Consider the following 20,752-nt stretch of genomic DNA (forward strand, 5'->3'; position numbering starts at 1 on the left):
GGTGGTGGCTGCTAGGGAGGGGAGAGCTTCAAGGACAAAACATGTCAAATGCTGCAGATGTCTGAGGTCTAAATAAAGTGCTATGGGAGTTCAGAGGAAGAGCACTTAAGGCTAACGCTTATGCCAAGACTTCATCATCATCATCAGCATTCACCAAGCACTTGTCCCATATAATTTTCACCACAACCCTGCTTCTGATACTGTCATAATCCTCATTTTTAGAGATGAGGAAACTGAGACTTAGAGAGAGCTCAGTTGTACAAGACTCAAGTCAAAGAGCCAAACTCTAACCCAGGACACTAGTTGGCACTTGAGCTCTACTTTAAGGCATAAGTGGGATTTTCGTCAGAGAACCTGACCTGGGCAGAAGGCGTTGCTTCAGCAATGTTAGAGACTTCAAAACAATGAAGTGTTTTCAGGGAATGTAGAGCAGACCTGTTTGGCTGAATGAATGGAATATAAGGAAGTAGACAAGGTTACAGTAAAAAAAGAAGATTGTGGCAAGATTGTGAAGATCCTTGAATGCTGAGGAATTTTTACTCTGGCTAATTGGCTAGAGGTTGGTGAGAGTATCTTAAGTGAGCTTGGTCAATTTTCTAATCAAGGTAAGGATGAGGCCTGAACCACAGTGGTGGCCATGCAAGGGGAATAGAGAGAAAAAGATAGATGCAAGAGACCTTGCAAAAGCCAGATGGACAAAGGGATGAGAGAGAGGAAGGAGTCTAAGATTGCACATCTTTGTCAGTCATATGCTTGGTGGCACCTTGAGCAGAAATAGAGGGAAGAGAAGTGAAGTTTGGGATAGGAGTGGGAATGGGTGTGACTTTAGACTTGGTTAATTTGAAAGGCTAATAACATCTCTAGTTGGGAAGAGTTAGCAGAAGACTGGAATTGGGCCAATTAGGGGAAAAGGGTAGGCTGAAACTAGAGAGAGAGAGAGATGGCCTTTTGAAGGTCATCTTCACAGAGCTAATAATTGAAGCTATTGAAGCAGCTGAGATCACAGCAGAACGCCAGGAACAAAGTCCTAGGGAAGACCCACATTTATTTAGAAGTAGTAACAAAAGCATGCTGGTGTGATATTAAGGAAGCCTAGGACATTCAAGGTAAAAAAAAAAAGAGTAAGAGGTTTCAGTAGGCAATGCTGCAGAAAGAACAGCCAGGAGATTCTTGCCTGAACTGGCAGGGTTGGGCAGTCAGGAGGCCCATGACTCTGAGTCCCTGACTTTTGGGAAAATAATGATGCTTTATGCTTCAGACTCTCTTCTTCATGAGACTTATAGGCACAGGGCAGCCACTGCTAATTTCAACCATAAATAGCTTCTGTAGCCCCTCTCTGGCCTCTTTGCTGTCTTTATTCTAGATATTGGAGTTCTGACTTACCCATAAAACCCAGAAATTACACTGGTATCTTTGGACAGATCTCTGTCTTCATTACCTTTCCCAGATGGTGAGGCACTGATCTCCTGAAAAAGGCTGAAAATGGTAACCAAGTGACAGAAGAATCAGAGAATAAATTTCTAATCAACTATTTCTAGTTACTTAAGATGCCTCACTTTATTGCAGTAGATGGAGCAATCAGCTCCAGAGAAAATACAGCCATACATCGGTCTCCATCCTTAGAAACAGGACCCAGATACATTATATTTTTCCTTTCCTTTGGGACTGAGAACTAAAGTGAGAGATGTTATTCTCCCTTCATGATTCTCCATCATCAATGGTTTGTTGAATTAATCTTTTCTGGGCGAAAGAAGTTCATCAATTCATGTAACCGAGATGTAAAAGAACAACTTGACCCTCTGTGGCTACCAGGAACTTAGAGGTGCAGGTGCCTTTCAAGATGGCAGGCGCTTAGTGGGCGTTCTGTGAACATCTGTCTCTCTGGAGACATACATGCTACCACCTAGTAGGACTTCTAAGAGAAGGCCAACTCGATGTCATTGGGATCAGCACAGGAATTAGAATGAGGAAGTCCCAGCTGCAGTGATGGTCTTCCTGCTGTCTCATTTTTATCAAGAGTGATTCACTGCCCTCTCTGGCCTTCATCATACTCATTTATATAAGTGTTGGTAATAATTTAGTAATTCATATGGTGTTGTGAGAAGCAAACAGTATAGTGGATGTGAAAGTACTTTGTAAGCCGTAAAGTACTAAGCAAATATTATTAAAGCAGATCAGAGTATAGGAAAGTTTGTCCTTCAGACTCAGCAGTGGAAGATGAGTTCTCAGTCTCTGAAAGAGAGATTGTTAGGCTGCTGTGCAAAGATACTACTTTTCTTGTGATAGTTTATAAATACAGTGGAATGTTAAAAATAACACAAAACAGTAGAGTAGGGTTGTCCCTTCTGCTCTGGGTTTAGACTTTGCTTCTGTCTTGATCAGCTGAAAAAGACATACTAGATGAAATGATCAGAAGCAATGTCATCTGTACACACATTTTCTGGTCCTACCCTGGAGGGGTGGTAGTTCCAAACTCTTCAGTTAGGTATGGTATCGTCCAAGGAGCTCTTGGAAGAGATATTCTCTACAAAACATGTTTTTTATTTGTTTGTTTGTTTGTTGTCTTCTCCAATGGAGGGAATAAAAAAGTTAACTTTTGTAGGGCTCTCCTGCTAGGTGCCAGGTGATTGACATATCACCTTATCTAATTCCCTGGCAATCCTGCCGGGTAGATATTATTAACCTTACTTTATAGATGAGGACACCTAAGCCCAGAGAGGTAAAGTCACATGCCTAAGGTAATGGACAAGATTCAGACAGGTTTTTCTGGCTACAACGTTGTTGCTTCTTTCACCACCTCATGCGCTATCATTTCCCAAAAGTCTATCCTAATTTTTCTTCATATTTCCTCTCCGTAACAGTTAAATATTTGTAAATATGTGGGCAGTTGAGGTCTTTTTCACCAGAGAAGACAGGAAGAGGAGCTGTCTTGCAGTTGGAGCCAACCTCTCTCCAAACTGCAGCCCTTCTCAGGCAAGGACTGATCCCTTTCTGTCCCCTTGTAGCTTAATTGCAATGCTTTCCCATTTTATTAGTTTCCAGATTCTGTGCCAAGTGCTTTAAAAGGCAGGTAGGGGAGAATTCTCTGCTTGCCTGGCAGCCTGCCATCACCCCCAGAATCTGTTGCTTGCTGTTTCAGAAAGGGATCAACATTGAAGGCATTTTTCTCAGCAGTGAAATTTACATATCAGAACCTTGCTGACTGAGGCAGAAATGAGGGCTCTGGGGGCAGGAGTCTGGGAGTGGGGACTGAGTCTTTGTAGGGGGAGGGGGAGGGAAGAGCTTATTTTATTACCCAGGAATAAAAACATTGTGAGTAATGAATAAAGTCCGAAAGCAGTAAATCTGGGACTCCAGAGTTAGGTGTGTAACGTGTCGGAGAACAATTTAAGCCTTCGCCTCGTCTGTGGAGGTGAGGTATTCAGGCTGCCTTTCACAGCCCAAATTTCATTAAATAGACTTTTAAGGGTTAGGATTACAAGAAGCCAAGTCCGGCTGGTTCATAATGATGATTTATGGCTGTGTTGTCGACTCCTCGACCCTTCTATACAAGGGGATAGAGAAAATGCATAATTTGTTGCTCATTCACTCTAAAATCTGTCAAGGCTGCCCCAGAAGCCATGTGGTCCTGGAGTCATGTGTCTGCTAAATGGCTTCAGCCTGACCCTCTCCTTAAAAATCTGCAATTGCTCTCCTACGGTGGAAATTGGTTTTAATAACAATAGAAATAATAAAATTATCTCAATGTAGCCTGCTGTGGGTCTTTAAGCTTAAGTCAGAATACCTGGGCTCTACTCTTAACTCTGTCACTTACTGGCCTCAAATCCTTCAGAAAAGTCACTATCTCCCAGAGCCTTAGTATCTCCATCCATAGAATGGAATATCTTCTTCACAGAGATTAAATGAAACTACAGTACAAAATAAATGTAGGAGATGGCTGCTGTTAACATTATTATTAAGAATTTGAGGTACTCCAAAATGTTCTTTTCATCTGCTTGTCTTCCCATGAGTGAAGGAAACATTTCACTTTGCAATTTACTATCTTAAGACTGACACTAAAAATGGAAGTTTTAGAGATGGGACATTAGAGCTGAAAAGAATCCCTGAATTGTAGTCAAACCCTGTCTCCCTGAAAGTGACTAGAGCACAAAGGTGACTCATCTGAGATTAATCAGTAAATTCATGCAAGAGATGCTAATTTGTAGTGGAAACTCACATGTTCTTTCTCAGCATCAAACAGGAAATTGTGTTGACTGATCCTCAGGCCACGCCTGCTTAGAAACAGTTCCTTAATCTGTAGCAGTGGCTGGTTCAGAGAACCAGGGAGCAATCTGAGGTCAGGGATTTTGCCTGGGGCCTTGGTTCTGCTCCCTGCTTCTGGTGTCATCTCTGAGCAAGTAACTTTCCTCTGCTATTGCTTATTACCTGTGCTTGGTTGGCAGGCTAGTGGTGGATGGTGAACATAGCCCAGGAGAGTTGAGAATAAATGTCATTGCAGTTATGAAGTCATCAATCAGTCTAGCACCCTCATTTTACAAATGCAGAAACCAATTTATCCTAATTTCACTAAATAAGTAGGGACTTGAACCTTGGCTACTTGACTCCTAGTTCAGTGCTCTTCCTGCTGCATAAAAAATCTCGTATGACTTATAAGTAAGGAAGAATAAAAAAGAGTAAGAGAACACGATTGTGGTAATAAACATCTGGAACTTGTTTGCCTGTGAGGTTACATAGGGTAAATGTATAAACAGGTTCAAAAGGGGAATTAGATCATGAATGGTAGGAAAGAATGCTGGGCAGGGAGTCAGTGCACCTGGGTTTAATCTTTAGATGGGAGCTCATTTGGACCTAAGTTTCTTCTAAATATAATGGTCCCTTTCATTAATGACTTGCCATGCTTCTCGGAGTTTAATCTCTGCAACGTGTTATCAAAGCATTCTTGGTAATGTTGAGGGGATCCTTCCAATTTTGTAATAAGGCAACTTTGAGGACTACCGTCCTGCTCCCTTTCATTCATTTGTTCCTTCAACTTATAGTCTTTGAGCATCTATGCAGGGTCACATACTAGTTTTACTCTCTCAGGAAACGGCTATGCCAAGATGCTGGCTAAAGTAGCCTTTGACTGTGTTCCTCTAATACAGAATTGTACTCAATATGATCTGGGAAAACGAAATGTAGCTCTTATATATAAAGCATTTATAAACACAGAGTCACTGTGTCAATGTTGGCAGTGATAGTAGCTGTTCTCGCTGCTGCACCTGTTTGTCCCTGGGCCCAGCTGGTGTTTCCTTCCTACATGGTCGTCCTTCCCCAGACTTTGGAGCCCTTGAGGATCTTGATCAGACCTCATGCCTTGATGCTTTCCTCCACTGTAAAAGAATATTGGGAGCCTTTGCAAAGGAGTGTCCAGATATGCCAGACTATTGCTTCCCTTGTGGTTGTGCACATGCCCTCTTCCCTCTGAAAGGGCAAGTGTAGCTCATCATCCTGCCCTGGGAGGAAGTGTGAAGGGACTTTTGTGGTGAGTGATGAGTTGACCATCACTGTCTCTGGGCTGTGGTTACAAGCAGGAAGTGCCCATGGCTGGGCTGTGGAGTTAAGACAAAGGCAGCAGGGTGTGTGGTTGTACACATCATAGGCATTTACCTTATAGAACATCAGCTGTCCCCCATCCTTAATGTAAATGATGTCACTATATCTATCTTGAGCATCAGGATTTCATGACACAAAGAATCTAAAAGCAATGTCTGGCATATAATAGGTAATCTGTAATTGGTGGATTGTTTTCAGTAGTGATAAATCTCTACGCATCATATCATAGATACAGTGTGAAAATCAAGAAGGATTTGAGAAGGGTCTTCAGGATCAGAGAAGACCACACAGGCTGACTGGAGGAAATTCACAAACACTGAAGGGCATCGTACTACAAGTTTCTTAGTTTTTAGACTGGTATTCTATTCATCACATTCTGCTTCTAAAAAGTAAAAGTATCATTCTCTATGGTCTAGGTCATTTCCCATTCATGTTATCCTATTTGAACCAACAGCTGCAAAGGTGAGCAGCCTCCTTTTATGGAGCGGGAGGCCGAAGCTTGGAGGGCATAGATTATTGCTGAAGGATACCAGATTGGTGGTAGAGTCTGGATTCCCCAGGACTTAACCGTGGTATATCCACCTCTTCATACAGAAACTCTCACCATGGCCAATGTCAGCACGAGGCTGAGGCCCTTACTAGAGTCAGGTCATTGTCTGTGATCCTTTACCCCAAATCCCAGAATCCCGAGATTTGCTCAGACCCTGTGACATCATAGCTACCCTTAACCTTGTCCTTGATTCTTCATTTAGTATTTCTTTTCTATAGTTAAGTTCTTGTCTCTCCCTTAAAAATATATATATATAGGGAGAGAGGGAGAGAGATACACACACACACACACGTATATGCATATAAATATATTATAAATATATTTGTATATTTTTGTTGTTACAAAGGTATTACATGGTCATGTAGGGCTTAAAACACCCAACTCTATTAGCACTTTGATCTTTCCTTCTGTGCATATTTGTGTCTGTATATTTCATAACTAGAAAATTAGGACACTCCTTTGCAAATATTGAATATTCTCTTATGTTGTTAAATATCCTTTATAGCATCAGTGTTAATGATGAATCTTGATACCATCTAATTCCCCTATTGGATTCCTTTTAGATCATCACGGGGGAATTCTACCGGATCTATTACCTGAAGAAGTCGCGGTCGACGATTCAGAACCCCTACGTGGCAGCACTCTATAAGCAAGTGGGCTGCTTCCTCTTTGGCTGTGCCATCAGCCAGTCTTTCACAGACATTGCCAAAGTGTCCATAGGGCGCCTGCGTCCTCACTTCTTGAGTGTCTGCAACCCTGATTTCAGCCAGATCAACTGCTCTGAAGGCTACATTCAGAACTACAGATGCAGAGGTGATGATAGCAAAGTCCAGGAAGCCAGGTGAGACACCACCTCCCCATGGCCAGAGCCTGGACCCCTTTGATACAGTGCAGTTCAGTGAGCACTTACTAGCTGGTCCCTAGTTTAGATGGGTGAATAAGACATAGTTCCTATTCTTGAGGAACTCATAGTCAGATGACTGAGACAGATATGTAAATCAATACTTCCAATATAGCATTGGTAAGTACATTCATTTATTCATTCTTTTGTTTATTCATGCATTCATGGGTGCCTGCTATGTTCCAGGCGTGGGTCCAAAGCACTGTGAAGGATGCAAAAGTGAACAGGGCATAGTGCCTACTCTCAAGGTTACAGTCTGGGGAGGGAAGACAGACAGACAAGTGTGTATCAGGGATGTGAATACGGCTGTTTCATGGCCCTCTCTTGCTCTTACAGGAAGTCCTTCTTCTCTGGCCATGCCTCCTTCTCCATGTACACTATGCTGTATTTGGTGGTAAGTACCCACCCTTTGATCTGAGTAGTGCTCAGTTCCAGCTTCCATCCCTTCTGATATCATAGCCCTCAAAATAGTTAGGAGCATGACATCACTGTGAAATCCTTGAAAAAGAGGTTAGCTAGAAAAGTTAGGTTTAATTCTGAGCTCTGCCACTGCCTTAGCAGAAGTTATTTTACTTTCCAGTTTTTCCCCCCGTTTTTCAAATAAAAGTAGTATTTGCCATAGCTGCTTGATAAGCATTGTGGACGCATTTTGAAATTTTAAAGCGATAAAGACACTTGTATTAGGTTGGTGCAAGAGTAATTGAGGTTTTTGCCATTACAAAAACCCCTGGACTATATTACTTAAATGGCAAAAACCAATTACTCTTGCACCAACCTAAATATAACATTTTAGGGTACAAGCACTGTTTCTGAAAATCTGTTGCGGGAAAAGATTGCTAAGTAAGGCTCAGAGAATTAAAGTGAACTGCCAAAATGTACATAAACACCAGGACTGTTGCTAAAGCCCAAACCTTCTGATAAATTTTTTTGCAACGTTCACCATGTCAGTCGTCCGTATTCTACGGATGGAAGGGCTTTAAGGATTATCATTACCTAAGTATTTAGAATAATTTTGAGTTTTGCAAAATACTTCTGCTCCATGAGGACGCATGACTTCCTAACAACACTGTGAAGTATAAAATCCATGCCCCATTTCTCAAATCCACAGATCAAGGCCCAGAGAGGATAAGCAGCATGTTTGAGTTCCTTCAACCAGTGGTGGAACGATGATTTGATTCTCATGTTGCTCTTCTCATGGCCATGTCGGCTCTGATTTCCTGGAGACGGTTGGGCAATGCAGGTGAAGTGCCCTGCTTGCCTCCAGCTGCCCGGCAGATAGAGGGCTAGTCTGTTTTTCTTTGTCAGTTACATGTGGGTTTCCCTGCCTTTCCTCTCCCCTTGAATGAGGTCCGTGTGTGCCAAGGCACTTCCTGCTTTCAGCCGCTTTGATGGAATTCAGAGTGAGAAGGTGCTGAGAGGTCAGACATAGCTCAGAGGAGCACAAACTGTTTGAAAAAAGAACATTTTGATTTCTACTTATTTAAAAAGCATAATTAGGAATTGGGAAAAACAACAGAAAGTTTGTTTGATTTATTTATCTTTTTCCCCTAATCCTTTCCAAGTTTAGAGGCCTCTAAACTAAGCCAACATTGGCTTCCCATTACTGAGGATGCAGAGCTGAAAGATGGGCCCCAACCTATGATAACATGAAACGTGGATGTTGTGTGTTCATGAATAACACTTCCCTCCATTCTTCATCTTATTGTTTTTGTTTTGCTCTTAGAAAGGAAAATTTAGCAAAGATATTTAGGTTCCTGCTCCCTGTGTATATTTTACCCAGGGCTGGAAACAATTTTAAAAATGTAATTTCGGTGTTTTATAAAAGTGCTTAGAGGAACTGGGTATGTGTTCACTTTTTTCATATCCCTTCATTTTATTCCGAAAGAAAAATACTGGATTGTTTTGAAGCCAGCACTGTGCACTGTGGCCTTCACAGCTGCACAACAGGTGAAGATGCTGACACGCTTTGGATGCCTTTTGTGTGCCAGGCACCATATCTACTTACTCTGTGGCATTTTCTTTTCAGTGACCTGATGAGGTGTATTTTGATTATCCTATCCAATTTGAATCTAAGCAGTTTAGTAACAAAAATTCCACCATCAGTAAGAGGCAGAAAAGGTATTTGCAGGCCAGACTCCAACATTGTTATATGTTCTTTTTGTTGTACTGTGCTACAAAACCCACAAACAAACAAAAACCAGACCTCTTCAGGATGAACTTAAGGAATATTTCCTTTTAACCCTAACTTAAATTTTGCCTGAAGGAGACCTGTCTCCTTTTGCTTTGATGGTTGAGATGTCCCCTCCCTCCCGTCCCCAACTCCGATTACCTCCTTACCAGCTAGAGATCTTTATGGGGATGATGGGTGAGATGTATATTTTGACTGAAGGTTTATTTGCATCCCTCAAAGGGAGGAAAAAGTTGTAGTTCTTCCATATTGCTGGAAGGAAGGAAGAGAAAGAGGGAAGGAGGAGGAAGGGAAGAGAGAGGGAAGAAGGAGAGCCTCCTTTGGCTGGGCACGGTGGCTTATACCTGTAATCTCAGCACTTTAAGAGGCCAAGGTGAGAGAATTCCTTGAGGCCAGCAGTTTGAGACAAGTCTGGACAACATAGGGAGACCGTGTCTCTTTAAAAAAGTAAACGACAAGAAGAAAGAGAGCCTCCTTAATCTATCCTCTTTTTAGCATAGTATTATATCCCTGACCTCCTACCCCACTGTGCACATACATTCTTCAGAACTCTTGTACAAACCCACATTCAACACTCACAACTCACATATACAACACATGTGTACACAGCTGTGTTTTTAGCTCTAAGGTTATCTTGCCCTAAAACAACCAGTGAAGATAAGGGCCAAAAGTAAGGATGGCACTCTTTGCCGGGGCATGTGCTTATGTGATATTACAGAGAAATCCCAACTCTTCTAACATCTGATCTGCAAAACTTTCTTTGTTGCTGCTGCTGTTCTCTCTTTTTTTTTTTTTTTTTTTTTTTTTTTTTGAGACAAGATCTCATTTTGTCACCCAGAATGGAGCACAGTGGCACCGTCTTGGCTCACTGCAACCTCTGACTCCTGGACTCAGGTGATCCTTCCACCTCAGCCACCTGAGTAGCTGGGACCACAGGCGCATGCCACCACACCCAGCTAATTTTTGTATTTTTTTTGTAGAGATAAGGCTTTGCCATGCTGGCCAGGCTGGTTTTGAACTCCTGGGCTCAAGCGATTCAACCACCTTGGCCTCCCAAAGCGCTGGGACTACAGATGTGAGCCTCTATGCTCGGTCGATTTGCAAAACTTTCTCTTTTTTTTTTTTTTTTTTTTTTGAGATAGAGTCTCGCTGTGTTGCCTAGGCTAGAGTGCAGTGGTTCAATCTCGGCTCACTGCAACCTCCGCCTCCCAGATTCAAGCAATTCTCCTGCCTTAGACTCCCAAGTAGCTGGGATTACAGGCGCGTGGCACCACAGCCAGCAAATTTTTGTATTTTTAATAGAGACAGGGTTTCACCATATTGGCCAGGCTGGTCTTGAACTCCTGACCTCAGGTGATCCACCCACCTTGGCCTCCCAAAGTATTGGGATTACAGGCTTGAGCCACTAGACTTGGCTGATTTGCAAAACTTTCTTAAAAAAGTTGACACCATTTAGGCCCCGCAGAGGAGGTGGGAAACTCTGCTGTCAGTCCAAGAAGCCCTTAGACCCTCCCTCAGGGCTTTTATGTTGGGCTTCAGGAAGTGCTGGAGTTGGGCAAATAGACTGGCCTCCCCGATGTACCCTGTGCTGTTTTTTTGTTCATGCAGCCTGTGATTCATAGCTTCCCTGGGGTGCTGGGGAGAATCACATTTGAGTCAGCCAGGTTCAGCATTGACAGCTTTTGTCTTTAGAATCAAGCAGATGTGGAATCAAATCTGGCTGTATCCGTGACTAACTCTGAAGCCATGAGTGGGTTACATAGCTTTAGAGCCTCAGCGTACTCATCTGTAAAGTGGAAGTGATCTTGTCTATTTTGCAGAGTTGTTGCCACTTTTCCTCTCTGGACCCCACTTTCCCCGTCTGTCAGATGAAAGAGTGGGATGAGATGGCCTGTCCGTTTATCTCTCAATCACTATGGCTCTATTTGAAAAAAGTTTGAACTGCTCTAAGTGCTAAAAAGGAAGATGGGGAGCCATCAAGACAAACTTATGCCTACATTACCATCGAGTTCAGAGAATAGCAGACCGGAAGCACCAGCCAGCTCCACTCCAGGCCTTTCAGCAGCAGCCACTTCTGGAGCCTCCATAACTTTAAGAGCACTTCATGTTTGGTCAATGAATAAATTTTGCCAAATGATGAGCTTGGAAAAACCATGCCCCAAACACCAAATTATCTCTGCACACAGAAGCTTAAGGGTGAGGTTAAGGCTTGTTAGAGATTAATGCAAGTTCTAATTAAAACACACACACACAAACCCACAGCATATATAAACATAAAGTATGCTTTATACCTCTGAGCCCTGGCTTGAACCCCAGAGGACCACATCTGGATTGACCCTGCACCTCCATGGTTGGAGATTGAGGATGACATACTATCTGGATAAAATGTCAACACCAGGGCAGACACCAATTCATGCAGCACACCTGGTGTCTGCTCTGTTGTGCTGGGTCCTGCCCTTAAGGAACTCACCTGTGCATCCAACATTCAGCATTTGGTACTTGCTTAGTGAGGGACTATGATGCACCTAGCACCAGGCTAGGAGTGGGAATGGGGAGATGGTTACCGCCCTGGCATAATTTAGTCTAAAGAAACAGTACACAATGATAATAGTCTGATACATTGTCCCTTGGGGCAAGGGGATGCGTAGGTTATATTATGGACTCTCAGAATTGTGACCCCTAGGCTAACCTGGAGCAGAGAGTGGCAGTAGAGGTAGTTAGTCACATGAAGATAGAGGAGACTGGAAGAACTACGTGTGTGAAGGTGAAAAGGAGGAGGTGATTTGGAGAACTGCAGGTATTCAGTTCAGTACAGCTTGGATGGCTGCTAGGAACCAGGGAATGGAGGGCACGCTTGAGAGTGGAAAATACCTTTGGGATCAGTCCCAGCTCCTCATTTTGCAGGTGCATTAGGCAGCCACTTTGTGTCAAGGCCTTTCCTTAGCTGCTGTTCTCCCCGCACCCCACCCTGAAATCTGCACCTTGCCCCCTCCCCTTCTTTAGAAGCCTTTCCTGACTATCCTGTTTAAAATGACAACCCCCACCTCTGATACTGTTCTCCCTATGCCCCTTTGCAGCCTTACTTCTCACCATCTGACATACTACATTTTTACTTGCTTGTTTGTTTCTTCCAACTAAATTATAAATTCTGGCTGGATGCAGTGGTTCATGCCTATAATCCCAGCACTTTAGGAGGCCAAGGCAGGAGAATTGCTTGAGCCCAGGAGTTCAGGATCAGCCTGGGCAACAGAGTGAGACCCTGTCTCTATATATATATTTAAAGAAAAGTTTTAAAAAAGATTGTAAATTCCCTGGGGGAGAGATTTTTTGGTCTCTTGATTCACTACTATATCCTACTTCCCAGAACAATGCCTGATACCTAGTAAGTGTGCGATAAATATTTGATGAATGAATGAATTTCAGGTCTCCTGACACTCTCGGGCCATACTCCTTTCCATTCCAATCAGAACTTTTTTTGTCTCCTCATCACGGACTTGATAGATTGCTAAGGGCCTGTGTCATGTGGGCAAGGTCTTTGCTGCCTCTTTGCTGAGCTCTTTCCCTATTGACCCTTTACTGTGCTGTCCCATGAGAACTATTCTTGTGTCAGAGGGTTTGTTGGGTGCCAAGGAAACAGGGAAGTAGCTGTGCTCTGACAGCCCTTTCTCTGGGCTGTGCTTGTTAGTCATTGAGGTTTTGTTCAGCATGTTCGGCGCCCTGGAGCCCGGGGTCTGGTATGCCCACGAGGTGTACCCACAAATCCTGGGAGTGGCTATAGAAACTCCTTGGGGGAGCAAGATTGTTGTTTCCAAGGGGAATAAATCTCTACCAGATGTTTTTCCTCTTTTTTCTCCCTATATCATTCACTCGCCCCACCACACATCCATCTGTTTCTGAGTATCTATTCTGTGACAGACCTGTGTGAGTGCCTGGGGACACCAAAAGAGCTCATAATTTTGTGTGGAAAGCCAGAGAAGTAAATTAATGGCCAAACAACTGGATGCATTCTCTGCTTAGGGGTGGACCGGGGGGATGGAAGTGGCTCTCACCTCTGCTATAAGGTGTAATGAGTCAGCTCTTAGACTCCCTTCTGCTTCAGATCAGGTCAGAGATTATTCCACTGTAACTCTTACAAAAGCTGTACATTTGTGTTTCAAATGTGGGGGTTGATGGAAGTGTGTGCAGGTGAATTAGAGGAGTCTGAAGTTCCAAATGTCCCCTGGAGGTTGTTCTTTGGTGTAATGCCCTCAAACTGCCTCTTTTCTCCAAAGACAGAGACCCAGTATAAAAAGACTAAGACTTTATGTGAAGCAGTAATTTCCTAAGGAGGCTAGGCCGTTCTGTGCTTAGAGCACAGACTCCGAAAGAGGCAGATATACTTAATGTAAATCACGTCTCTTTGTTACGTTGAGCAAGTACCATGGCCTCTTTTAGTTTGATTTCTTCAGCTGTAGAATGGGCACAGTGGTATCCACCTAACAGGATTATTGTGACAATTGCAGGTAATGTAATTTAAAGCACCTGGCCCAGGCGCTACACCAGTGCTCAGCAAAATGGTAGTTTTCTTTCCTCCCTCTGATAGTGACGGAAGACAAGATTTGATTTTCTTCTAAAGGAAAAGTCAATCAAAAATTCTTTTGTCCTGAGAGTAAAGAACATTCCAGAGAGAAATTCTAGTTCTACACTATGTTTGCAAGCTACCCACCAGACACATGAACCAGAGCCCAGTGAGAGCCATAGAGGAGATTAGAGAAGGGAGAAAGTTTCTCACTGGGTGTCAGTGGTCTGGCCTGGCTTCCAGGAAGAGGGTAGGCAGGGACCTAAGGAAGGACAAAAGCCTCCTTTTCACTCTTAGCAGAACTGTCCCAAGAGCAAAGGAAATGAAGTGAGAGGACAGTACAGACCTGTTCCACCAGTATGCAAATCATGTAATGAAACACAAATGACTTAGCAAGAACGAGAGTGTGACTCACCCACTCATCTGACTCTGCTGGTTCAGACCAGAGGAACAGCCTCAAGTTCAGTCGGACGCTTTCTAAGGAGGTTTTGTTGGAATTCCACAAGACCCCAGTTCTGAAGCTAGGACAGGGAAGGAGAAGAGAACTCCACTGATAAAGTGAGTTCTACATTCCAGGGACTTACATACATCATTTCGGGGTATGGGAAACAGACATACACCTTTCTTTTTCTGATATCCACAATCAGCAGTTTTTTTTTAAGCAACTGAAAGTGAAATCTTAATACAAGAAAAGGTCTTTAAGATTATATGCTGTTCTAGTGAAGGGACTTTTTTACATCTGTGTCTTTCACAGTCTTGAATAGATGCTTCTAACATTTTAAAAAATAAACTAATCTTCTTACACTATATATGAGAAAACAGAAATTCATAGAAGCAGAGTGACTTCTCCAGGGCCATACAGCTTGTATGCAGCAGAGAAAAGGTTCCAATCTAGTTGCTCTGGCTGCAAATTACTTTCTGCTGTGTCATAGTGGTGCTTGGGAAGTAGTTTGAGAGCGCTGATTCTCTAGCCCAGAGGCCATGCAGATGGGGAAGTGAATGCAGATAAACCACAATGTCAGCAGTAGACTAGAAGAGGCCAAGATGATTTAGGCTTTCGGGTTTTATCCAGCTCTGCTTACCCTTTCAGGGCACCTAGGACTTTACTAAAGCCCCTGTGGGTATTCTGATCTGGGAAAGTGTGTTTTGGTCCAGAATAGGGGGATGGCATCATCTATCAGAAGGGTTTGACTTCCTTTCTTGAATAAGTTGTACCTGTCTCCTGTGGAGTGGGAATAATTGGAGCCTCCAGAGTTACTTGTCCCCAGCCTCCAGAATGTACTCCCTGATCCCAGTGAGGCCCAAATCTCTGGCCTGGAGTGGCTCGTGTGAACTGGGCTCTACACTGGCAAAATCCAATCCATTTAGCAGCAGTGAAATTGATGTGACATGGAGAACGTCACTGTATCCTTTCATCAATCTCAAAGCCTGCTGCTACCAGCTTCTCATATCAGATGTAGCCACTGGATGGAAAGTCATTGTGCAATCTTGTTCTCAACTCTTCTTTAAGTTTCACCAAAACTTACTTGTTTTGGTGAAAATTGCCACAGTCATTGAGTAAATGTCATTCACCAGGGCAAAAAGGTAACCTGGATTTCTGAAAAGTATCCTAAGTGCCCATTCTGTGTCAGACAGCTTCCTTTCCATATTGTCTCCTTTGATACTGGCAAACCAGAGAAGGAGATACTGTTCTACCTATTTTACAGATAAGGAGACTGAGGCTTATAGAAGTAAACTGACCACCCACTTAGTAAGTGATAGAGCCAGGACTGGAGTCAGGGCTATTATACCCCAAAATGCACTTTACTAATGCACCTCTTTCCCCAAAATCCCCAGCCGCAGACACCAGGATCAGTGCTGACCTTGAAGCATTCCTCCATAAATGTGTTAGTTACTGGTGGATATCAGGGAACAAGGTCCCATCTGCTTACTGTGATTCCGTGTCTGACTGACTGCTTCCCAAAGGCATTCTTTCCCCCTGGCTCCCTACTCCTTTCTCATTCATAAGCATTCTCTTCCTTTCTGGAGCTATTCTGATGACTGGTCTCTTCCTCTCTTCTCAAATTCTTCCAGTGTATTTATTTTTTTCTTGTATTGCGCTCCAACCTTAAGTATCTGAATCAGTGGAAGGGGAGATGTGGGCCATGTCCGGTTGGGAAACACGCCCTTCCTCTGCCCCACCCTCGGTTTCCAAGGCCTGTGACCTAAGCCTGCGTGCAGGGGCAGGGGCAATGGTCGGAGGACTCGTAACAAGCATGTTCCGAGGACCTACCGAGTTTTCAGCAAGGGAAGTTAGAAAGTCTTGCCGCTCCAAATTAAGAAATGTGATTAACGAATAAAATCACCTATTTATTGAGTAGTATTTCATGCCATCCTCTTGATCTACGTTATCAACCAAACTGGACCACAGCCTCTAAGACAGTGATTGCTACACTTATTTTATATGCGAGAAAACAGAGGCTCAGGGAGGTCTTCCTGATTAAAATCTGTGCTCTGTACCCCACCCTTGTCCACTGCCTTCACCCTTGTCCACTGTCCACCCCACCCTTGTCCACTGTCCATCACCCTTGTCCTGATTAAAATCTGTGCTATGTACCCCACCCTTGTCCACTACCAAGAATAGCTGAGGGAAGGCCAAACATACTGAGTACACTGCAAGTGGATGATTCCTTGTTCCTTGAAGTTGCCATTGTCCTGAAGACTTGTGTTGAGTTGGAGCTATACTAACACCCTCTTCATCCCCATTTCCAAAAGGAAGCGTCTTTTCATCCACTGGTAGGTTATTAAGGGAGTAGTCTTTGGCCTATAGCTCCAATTCACTGACTTTGGTATTGCCTATAGTGACCCAGTCTTGCCTAGTTTAGTATTGCCTGTAGTGACCTAGCCTTGCCTAGAGCTCTTGAAAAGCACTGAGAGTGTGGTGCTCAGTATTTTGCATGAAATCACTTAATTTTTCACCATTGCTTATAATAATATTTTCCAATTGTGATTCAAATAGGTAGGTGTTCTCTGAGAATAGTGATGAAAGGTCAAATAAGTATTCTTTCCTGCAGGACTTCTCAGAGCCTTTAGTAATCTTATAAGCATGACAAGTGACAAAAATAAGGATTTAGTATAGATCATTCGCCTACCTTTTTTGAAGAAGCCCTTAATATTCAGTGGAATACGGTTTGGGAAAGACCGGCCTGCAAAATAAGGTCTGGGTTGCTTAGTTTGACACTGAAAGCCCTTCATGAACTAGGCCCTCCTTGTCCCTGCAGCCCTATTTCTCATCACTGCTCACCCCACTTCCCCAACACCCTCTTCTCCAGCTATACTGAACTATTTGAAGTTTGGGGGAACTTCTATGGCAGGCCTCTGAGCCACCCTCTGCCTGGAATATATATCCCCCATTCCTGCTCCCTTAAACCCAGCAAATACTCATTCACCTTTAAGATTCAGGTCAAGTATCCCTTCCAAATAGTAATTGACCCTGGCCTCTAACTTCTTTCATAGCTCCTATAAAACACATTAGTACACTTATTTATTTTCTTGTATCCCTCAACTGTCTGCTCTATACGTCAGGATTTATAACTCCTCATTTTTATTTGTCTTTAGCGTTTTTCTTAGTGCCTAGCTTCTTTCTTTTTTTAAAATTTAATTTAAATTATTATTATTATTATTTTGCCTACTGCTACAGATTTGGTCTTTTAGGTTATCTTTAGAATAATTTTTTCTCCAGATCTTTTTAGGATGTCCATGGCAATCTAATAGTATTTACATATCAACTTCTGAATTTAAAAGTTGAGGGTTCTAAGTAAAATTCTCACTCTCTGTCTCTTCAAATTGTCCTTTACCTCCTTTATTCCATAAAGGCTCTGTGCAATCTTCTTCTACATTTTTAACTGGTGATTATATATGAGAAAACCATTGTTTTTATCCCTTGTTTAGCAGACAATGGCCTCAGTGCGATCTTTTGTCAGTATTCTTATTTTTTCCTCTTAAGTTTTTCCAATAATACATTTATATAATTTCAAAATGATTATAAAGTTGTCTGCTGTCTTCCATGTCTGTTTATTTGAAATCGTTTTCCATATAGTTGAGGATTCAGTCCTAGACACTTATGGCTAAGAATGATTCTGGGATCTCCCACTCTTCTGTCTCGTCAAGACTGACCACTTGCTTGCTCTTTTCTTGCCACCGAAGGAAGGTGTCCATTTGTCCCAGGAAGGACAAACTCATGTCTTCAGCACTGCCGCAGGTCTATCTTTAGGCCATCAGCCTCCTCCCCTCCGCTCTCTTCCCTTCTCCTGCCTCTCCAAACGCTTTGATTTGTAGTTGGAAGTTCCTCTTGTCCACTTGCCTCTTCCCCCTCACTTCCCAAGTTCCCACAGGAACCTGGGAATAGGTTGTGCCCAGAGGTTAGAACGGAAACTGCAGCAAGATAACTCTGAGGGGACAATGCCCAGTTGACGTCATTTCAACTACTTTGCTTCAGCTAGAGGTGGTTTTTTTTTAAATCTTCCATTTTACTTCAGGTTACTCTTCTACTCCACCCTGTCTAGTGTCTGTCAACTTGTATTTGAAAGTTCCCTGGCATTGTCTTGTTGGTTTATTGTTTCCTTATATTCTCATTCAATATCCATAGTTCCAAGTGGTGACTTAGAAATGTGTCCTTGGTAGAGCTGCTTTCTTCTGAAGCAGAAGCATCTCATTGGGGATGTAATAACTTCCTCTTATCATTGCATATTTAATTTCCATGCTGAGACCAGGTAGTATAGCCATTATATAGCCATAATCCCCAGGGAAATACACAAATATGTTAAGTAAGTTGTCATCAATTGTTAAAAAAAAAAAAAAACCTTTGCAAGCCCTGGTTACTGCTCTTTAATTATTAGTTTCACTCAAGAGGAAGATAAAGGGAAACTATCATTTATTAAGTTCCTACTATGTGGCAGTATGCTAAGGTCATTTACACATATTATTTTGCTCAGCTTTCCCTAGTTTGTCTCCCTAGATAAACTATTTGTCCTGTTTTCTAGTGTGAAAACTAAGGCTCAGCATTTATTTATTTATTTATTTATTTGAGAGAGTCTCGCTCTGTTGCCCAGACTGAAGTGCAGTGGTGTGATCTCAGCTCACTGCAACCTCCGCCTCCTGGGTTCAAGTGATTCTCCTGCCTCAGCCTCCTGAGTAGCTGCGACTATAGGCACACGCCACCACACCTGAATAATTTTTGTATTTTCAGTACAGATGAGATTTCACTATGTTGGCCGGACTGGTCTCAAAGTCCTGACCTCAGGTGATCCGCCCACCTCAGCCCCGCAAAGTGCTGGGATTACAGGTGTGAGCCACTGCGCCTAGCCAGGCTCATCATTTAAATAACTGGCTTGAGGTCATCTTCAAATTGCTCTATCTACAACATGCCACCCAAGGTCTAGATAGTCCCAGTTCGTAGAAATGTAGTGTGTGTCACCTGGGGTTATAGTGCATGTGAGTGGGGAGTCACATAATGTCTGTTCTCTTTGTCTCCTTTCTCCAGCTATACCTGCAGGCCCGCTTCACTTGGCGAGGAGCCCGCCTGCTCCGGCCCCTCCTGCAGTTCACCTTGATCATGATGGCCTTCTACACGGGACTGTCCCGCGTGTCAGACCACAAGCACCATCCCAGTGATGTGCTGGCAGGATTTGCTCAAGGAGCCCTGGTGGCTTGCTGCATAGTAAGTAGCATTTTGTCCTCAGTATGCAAGGGGAGCCCTGGACTGTTGCTTGTTAAATGTTTCCAGCTCAATGACTAAAGCTAGAGAGCCCTCGTTCCTGTTCCCTGCTTGGGGTCACCTGGCCTTAGGCCTTAGGACTCCTTCAGTAAAATGAGAATAATTCCTGCTTCTTCCCAGCCTGGGAGTTTTGATCCGATAGGGTCAGTAAATCTTCTCTGTAAATACAGAGGGTTTGGACTCATAGAATGGAACCGGAAGAGAGCTGAGATATTATCCAACTTGCTCATGTTATGAATGAGGAAATTTAGGGAAGAAACTTACCCAAGGTCATGTGTCAGCAGGTCATGCTTAGTGTCATGCTAAGTCTGTTGACCTAGTAGTAGCAAGATCTAAGTCTCCTGACTCGAGTGCTCACATGCTGTTTTGGTGGACACTGAGTATGCAATGGGACTTCTCGGCTTCCCTCTGTGACCTTGGGAGTGACTCAGACAGATGCTAAACTCAGTGTTCATTGGAGAAGAGGAGGTTTTCTGAAGGCTGAGCCCTCCCTCAGGCTGACGGCCTTGTACATCGAGTCACAGACTTCCTAGGGATAACTTGGGATGGACCACATACTGATTTGCCCCAAATGAAATACTTCATCTCTGACTCCCGGTGAAGGTGGGAGAAGGCATTGCACTTCTCTGAGCCTCCATCTCTAGGCGCTGCTTTTCCTGCCTGCTAAGAGTTTTCAGGGGCTTGTTCCGCAAACATGACTGAGCACCTACTTTGATATTGTGACTTCCTGGGCCCTGCTGAGGGGAGCTCACCCCAGCCCAGCAGGAATCCCAGAATACAATAATGGCTGGATATTTAAGCACCACACATGTAGGTTGTATTGTTGTTAGTATTATCCTTGCTCATTCACAGTAAGAATTATGAACAATAGAGAGATCTCAACCAGCTTCTTATCCTTTCGTGGTTTGTGAGCCTGGCTGCAGGCTCATGTCTCTATGCAGCCTCTCCCCAGCTCCTCTGTAACAGCACTAAACCCTCTGGATTGAAATTGTGATGGGTGTCTTCCCTTAGGCTGTGAGTTCTTGGGGGCAGGGACCGTTTGTAACATATATGTTACTCTCCCTGTCTTATCAAGGCCTCTCAGGGATTCTAGCTCAGACTAAGCAAATGTGTGCTTAACAAGCAAAAAGCCAGAATCAATGAGTGGATCTAACCTTTTTTGAGAACACTGTAGGGAGTATTCTCTTGAAGGTGTATAGGGATGAGTA

The 20,752-nt window shown here is 43.3% G+C and overlaps 1 protein-coding gene across 1 annotated transcript in view; it reads left to right on the forward strand.

Annotated features, from left to right (window-relative positions):
- Window positions 1-20,752, forward strand: part of PLPP3 (phospholipid phosphatase 3) — an 84,343-nt gene that overhangs the window by 47,182 nt on the left and 16,409 nt on the right. The window contains exons 3-5 of the mRNA XM_015140445.3: window positions 6,706-6,983; window positions 7,380-7,437; window positions 19,311-19,487. Of these exons, the coding sequence (XP_014995931.1) occupies window positions 6,706-6,983; window positions 7,380-7,437; window positions 19,311-19,487 (513 nt within the window). The remainder of the gene's footprint in view (window positions 1-6,705; window positions 6,984-7,379; window positions 7,438-19,310; window positions 19,488-20,752) is intronic.

The sequence above is a fragment of the Macaca mulatta genome, chromosome 1 (assembly GCF_049350105.2).
Source record: "Macaca mulatta isolate MMU2019108-1 chromosome 1, T2T-MMU8v2.0, whole genome shotgun sequence".
Classification (NCBI taxonomy): Eukaryota; Metazoa; Chordata; class Mammalia; order Primates; family Cercopithecidae; genus Macaca; species Macaca mulatta.